The sequence below is a fragment of the Homarus americanus genome, unplaced genomic scaffold, assembly GCF_018991925.1.
Source record: "Homarus americanus isolate GMGI-L3 unplaced genomic scaffold, GMGI_Hamer_2.0 scaffold367, whole genome shotgun sequence".
In the NCBI taxonomy this organism is placed as follows: domain Eukaryota; kingdom Metazoa; phylum Arthropoda; class Malacostraca; order Decapoda; family Nephropidae; genus Homarus; species Homarus americanus.
The window spans coordinates 16848861-16854860 of record NW_024743709.1 but is presented as its reverse complement, the minus strand read 5'-3'; the positions used below and the strand labels follow the sequence as shown (position 1 = coordinate 16854860).

At 38.2% G+C, this 6000-nt stretch overlaps 1 protein-coding gene across 1 annotated transcript in view; it reads left to right on the top strand.

The window, feature by feature from the left end:
- Positions 1 to 266: 266 nt before the first annotated feature.
- LOC121877311 overlaps positions 267 to 6000 on the top strand; it is a 29398-nt gene continuing 23664 nt past the window's right edge. Inside the window, exon 1 of the mRNA XM_042382996.1 lies at positions 267 to 398. Within this exon, the coding sequence (XP_042238930.1) occupies positions 288 to 398 (111 nt within the window). The 5' untranslated portion in view covers positions 267 to 287. The remainder of the gene's footprint in view (positions 399 to 6000) is intronic.

The window sequence follows — 6000 nt, the reverse complement described above, 5'->3', positions numbered from 1 at the left end:
CAACCAACTCTCCCCCCCTTCCACCCCTTCCTCCACTTGGGCACCCAGGACAGTTGTCATTAATCCCATTTTCACTTATTTAGGCTCATTTGTCACTAGTGAGTGCAGAAGATTTGTAAATATTGTACAATAGCATTTTAAAGTGGCGGTGACACTAAGAAATGAAAGCTACTAAAAAAAAAAAAATACTAAATGTATCTTTTGAAGGGTGACCTTAAGAAGTCTGAACTCTCATATGGTTTTGCTTATAAAGGTAAAAAAAGGATATATTTTTTCAATTTTTGCAGATGAGGATGATTGTGATGAGTAGCAATATTCCATCTGATGGTGAGGCTGAGAATGTCTCTGCAGAGGATGCTATGGATTTGGAAGGGGCAAAGGATGTGCTCTCTCCTGAGGTAAGATTTATTTTCATCTTTTATGTCTTTTACTTCTGTGTAGTAAATGTTATTGAATTTTGGAACAAGCTTTAGTAAGTAAGGCTATAATATACAGTATGTAGTAGCTGAGTAGAACCATTTCAATGTTCCATGATTAATTCAAATTTCTGCATACACTTAAAGACCCTAGTTGTTGAAATGCAGTAATAACATAATTAAACTGGTTATCTTTGTACACTTCATATAAGCAGTGTTATCTCCATCCCTCCTTCGTTTCGCTTTTTTTGGACTTTTGCATTTTTTGGACTGGGGTCTGCCCCAATTAGTCCAATTTATCAAGGATCTACTGCTGTGCTTTTCATCAAGAGTTGCTTGATTTGAGTAGCATTGACATAGTATCTGGTGATGCAGACAGTGATGGGGAGGAAATGAATAATGTCAAGTTTGTTGAGGTGGCCAGCTTTAGGACATTGATACAGAAAATGTTGCTCACTCCCCCTCCTCACCCCGTCCGTTACCCCCTCCACGAGGTCGGGGTTGCTGTGGTGGCTGTGGACAGAGAGGTCCATGTGCATGACAGCCACAACAGTACGCGATGGGTGACTGCACAAATTTTATGCCTAAAATATCAGTTTTCAACTGTAAATAGAAAATAAAAAAATAAAAAATTTTGCAAATAATATGCCTGTGGAGGGTCAGGCTGGTCTTAAATCACCTGGGGCACAAGGGTTAATAATATTTGAAAAACTTAGTGACTTTCATTTTTACTTGGCAAAATCTTTGATTTCTGCAAATCCGTTGCTTGGTTTAGATTATAGGTGTGTGTTTTTGTAACCCCTACATACCACAAAATGTGAACCTATCTTTGCCAAATCTTCTCAGCTCTGGATAGGTGATAACGGGTTTAGTAGGTTTTGGGCAAAATTAGTCAAAGTCAAGGTCATTAAAAATCAGGATTTCACCATATAAAGGGCCGAGGTTATATATTTTCCCCCTTGCCATTTAATGCAATTTCAGACCAGTTCTTCAGTTAGCTCAGAGATAACAAATCATTTGGTGAATTACACTTAATCCCTTCACTACAGGGATGCCATTTTTTATATTTTATTTGACAGAGGTCAGATTTTATTCACCTCAGAGGGTAACCCATACACAAAGGGTTATCAGACTATCTTTATTAACCCCTTCACTGTGGGAATGCCACTTTTGATATACAGTATTTTATTTGGCTAACAAAAGACAATTTATTCAGCTCAGAGGGGAACTCGTACAAAGGAGGCTAATTATGTTTATACAACCCCTTCCAGTATGGTGTAAGCAAAGGCAAAACCCTCACATGAAGGAACTGTGTGGATCAATCAGAACTTTTTTCTTTGTGCCCCCAGATGTGGGAGATCCTCCTATGGGGAGCTAACCTGATAGTGTGTTTAGACTGGGACTGAGAAGTATGAAAGTCTTGACAACCCAATTTTGGTTGCACCAAAAGCTGGGAGAGTCATGCATTCTGCTGACATGGCACTCATAATTTATTGTCTCCAACTTTAAATGGTTAACTGTTACGTCTTAAGATCCTTTTTAGAATTAAGATGAAATTAACCAAACCAATGCCTGAATTACAGAGTATCCATGATGCCCAAGAGATAGCTTGGGGCTTACAGCTCAGGGCTTATGGCAATGAATTTTACCACCTAGTGAAAGGTGTTAGCCATAATTACTAGGACCCAGATTCACTAACACTGCTGAGATACGAGTTCATAACTGCTGGGAGATCTGAAGTCCATGTGAATTAGAAGGGTGATTCACAAATGGTTCGAAACTTAGCTTTGATCCTCGTACGAACTCTAGCATTTTTTCATATATTGCAGACTGGTGGAAGTGGTGTGTATGTTTAAATTTTCTCCGCCAATCACTGTAACTGATATGGGTCTCCGGGTTAGAACGAGTTCCGGCTCCTGAGGACGCTAAGTCGGAACACATACCCTATAGTAGTACAGGGTGTCGATAAATGAGTACCCTGATTAAAACATGAGAGCAAACTGTTTTAGGATAATCATGGAACACCCTGTATATCATAGCCTAAGTCCTTTTATACATCTCGAATCATTTAATTTAAGAGAAAGGAAGAAATTTAATGACAAAATACGGGAAACTAAAAATTAAAGGTTAACGCTTACATTGAAACAGGCTGGCTTGCATGGTATGGGCATTTGTAGGAGTGACAGAGGCTTATTGGGATGAAACTGTTGATGGTGTAGATGTTAATAGGATTGGTTCTAAAAAAATCTAGTGAGGTAGAGGGAACTGGTTCTGTAGATGTTGCGGAGGTTGATGGGACTGGTTCTGTGGGTGTTGCAGAGGTTGACAGGACTGGTTCAGAGATGTTGCAGAGGTTGATGGGACTGGTTCTGTAGATGTTGCAGAGGTTGATGGGACTGGTTTTGGCTGCCTTTCGACTTTCTTTGAAAACTTTTCAAGGGATGGTTGAACTGAAACTTTCTTATTTTCATCATAAATCTCTCTGTAGTATCATAGACATTCAGTAATACCTTTATGAATCTTGCTGTGTTGGGATCTTGCTGTTCAAATTTAAACGATCCTTCTTCAATAAGCCTGAAACCTTCTGCCATTTCTTTTGTAATGAATCGCTTTGGTTCTGGAGTTTCAGCTTCCTCTACATCCCCTGACAAAATTTACTTCTCCAGTTTAATCAGGTCCTCATTGGTTAATTCTTCAGCATGACACTCAAAGAACTCTGTAACATCACCCTCATGAAGATTAAGCTGGAGTTGGTTCCCAAAGTCTACCACTGTCTGTGTTACTTCCCCAACATCGTCTTCAAAGCCCCTGAAATCAGGGACAAACTGTGGGCAGAGGTTTTCCAATCATCATTCATGTTGGTTTGTTTTACCTGCATCAAACTGCAATGTTTTTTTCACAGCATCATAAATGTTGTAGGACTTCCAAAATTCTTTTAAAGTCCTGCCCTCTTTTTGTTCTGTTGCCCTGATAGCTTGAGCAAATGTCCTTCTCAGGTAATATGCTTTAAATGAAGCAAAAACTCCCTGGTCCATCGGTTGTAAAATAGATGTTGTGTTTGAAGGTAGGAACACAACCTTAATGTTTGGATGAACATCGTCTATAAATGCTGGATGGCCAGGTGCATTGTTAAGTAATAAATCTTGAAGGGTATTGACTTTGAAGCACAATACCGCTCCATTTCAGGCACAAAATGATATAGGTACAGTGACCCCTCGGTTAACGAACCAACCGTTCCAGAAGGTCGCTGTTAACTGAAACCATTGTTTCAATGGGTTTTTGGGTAATTGGTTCCAGCCAAAAAATTTTAAATTCAACAAAAATGGTAGAAAGTTCACTTACTTTGAGAGTATGTAGAAGGCCCTGGATGTGATGATGATGATGGAAATTAGAATGGGGATGGAGAGAAGGAAGAAGAGAAGGCATTGGGGTGAAGAGAAGTCACTCCCATGGCACCATTTCACCCATAAAATTTTAGTTCTCTTGGTGTATTTCAAGATTATTTTCTTTAAATCAACACTGCACTGCATTATATATTGTCAATATGTAAACTATATTTCAAAATGACCAATAATTTGCTTAAACACAGAAAAAACGCTTTTAGTTGAAGAGAGTCTCAAGCAAGATGTTACCTCCAGTGAAAACAGAGAGAGACTAACAACGCCTGTCTGTGTGTGTTAAGAGGCTGATGGCACGCATTAAACTAGTCACTTTACCTTCAATTATGTTCAATAGTTAAAATGACTAAAAATTTAATATTAAACTTTTAAAATTATTGAATAGTATAAACTTCTTGATATTTACTAAAATAGTAAGGAATTTAAGCCCCAGAACCGATTAATGTATTGGCGGACGATACTAAAGCTGGTTGTTCCAGTCGAAAGTAAAACATGTTGAGGTCGGTTCAGAAGAAATTCGTTAACCGAATTGAAGATCCTTATGGAAGGCAGTTCATTAACCGAAATTTCGTTAACCGAGGCGTCAGTTAAACGAGGGGTCACTGTACCGGTCTTCAAAAAGGGCCAATGTCACCCAAGCCTTCTTATTAGATTTCCAGATAACTGGAAGTAATGCCTTGAAAACATCCTTCAAAGCTGTAGGATTTTCTGACTAGTAGACAAGCAAAGGTTTTAGTTTGTAGCTCCCAGTACTAAGGTCGACGTCTCCTTGGCAGCTTTATGCCATTGAGCATCTGTATATAATATAATCCCCTCTTACTACCACTACGATATCAAACCATGACAAACCAATTGATGCATCATCTCCTCACCACTTACCACAATCTCCCCCTACACCACCAGCTCCATGATCCACCACTACCTCTTATTATCACCACCTCAATCATAACTTTAGTAATGCTTTAGTCAGAGCAGATCAGCACAACATCCACCTGCCTCTCTCACTCATTCTATGACTGTCCTTCATGATACAATATTGTACAATAAAAAATACTGTATTGCCAAACAAGTAAATAAAGGCCAAATGAATGTTTAACACAGTCACCCTTTGAATACACTCCCTGCTTCACCCTAGTAACAGAGACCAGCTGGCAGGTACCTCCACCGACACCCTAGCAACGCTCCCCCACCTCTGCTACACTCTGCCCTCCTCCTCCCTCACTGAGCCAGCTAACTCGTATGCAAAGAAATGTATATTCCCTTTATGTGTTTGCCCTTAGGACAATTCTTTCTTTTACTTTTCTCACAATATGTATGTAGGACGGTGTGTGCATGTAACTAGGTAAAATTAATGAAGAAATTTACATATATCTACCTGAAAATATGAATTTAAAAACAACCATAACACCTCACAGCTTGGCCTAGTGGTTACAGTGATGAGTCTAACCTAACTACACTGCCATGATTAATCACTATTAAGCATTATTCTATCAGTAAGCGCTAATAGTAACAGTAAATCCAATGAAATATGGCAAGGGACGAGGAGAGTTACAACTGCAGGCGTACGTTGCCAGGCGTATGTTTGGGAGAAGTACATATCTTGTATTTTAGTCTAATTTGAAAACAGTGACGAGCTCAGTGATAAACAAATTATATAAACCAGGCATTTTCCTTTAATAACATAACAAGAAACACTGTATCATTACTAGAGTGAATGAAATAATATTCCCACACACACAACAATTGACAGCTCTGTGTGTGCACCTTTATGCTTGATATGTTTTATCCTCAGTATTTTGATTTGTTGCAATTATTTTGTCACAGAGCTTAGTACAGTATATTATTCTATCACCAAGCTTAGTACAGTATATTATTGTCACCAAGCTTAAAACATGATATATTATTCTATCACCAAGTTTATTTCAGTATATTATTCTATCACCAAGCTTAGTACAGTATATTATTCTATCACCAAGCTTAGTACAGTATATTATTCTATCACCAAGCTTAATACAGTATATTATTCTATCACCAAGCTTAGTACAGTATATTATTCTATCACCAAACTTAATACAGTATATTATTCTATCACCAAGCTTAGTACTGTATATTATTCTATCACCAATCTTAGTACAGTATATTATTCTATCACCAATCTTAGTACAGTATATTATTCTATCACCAAG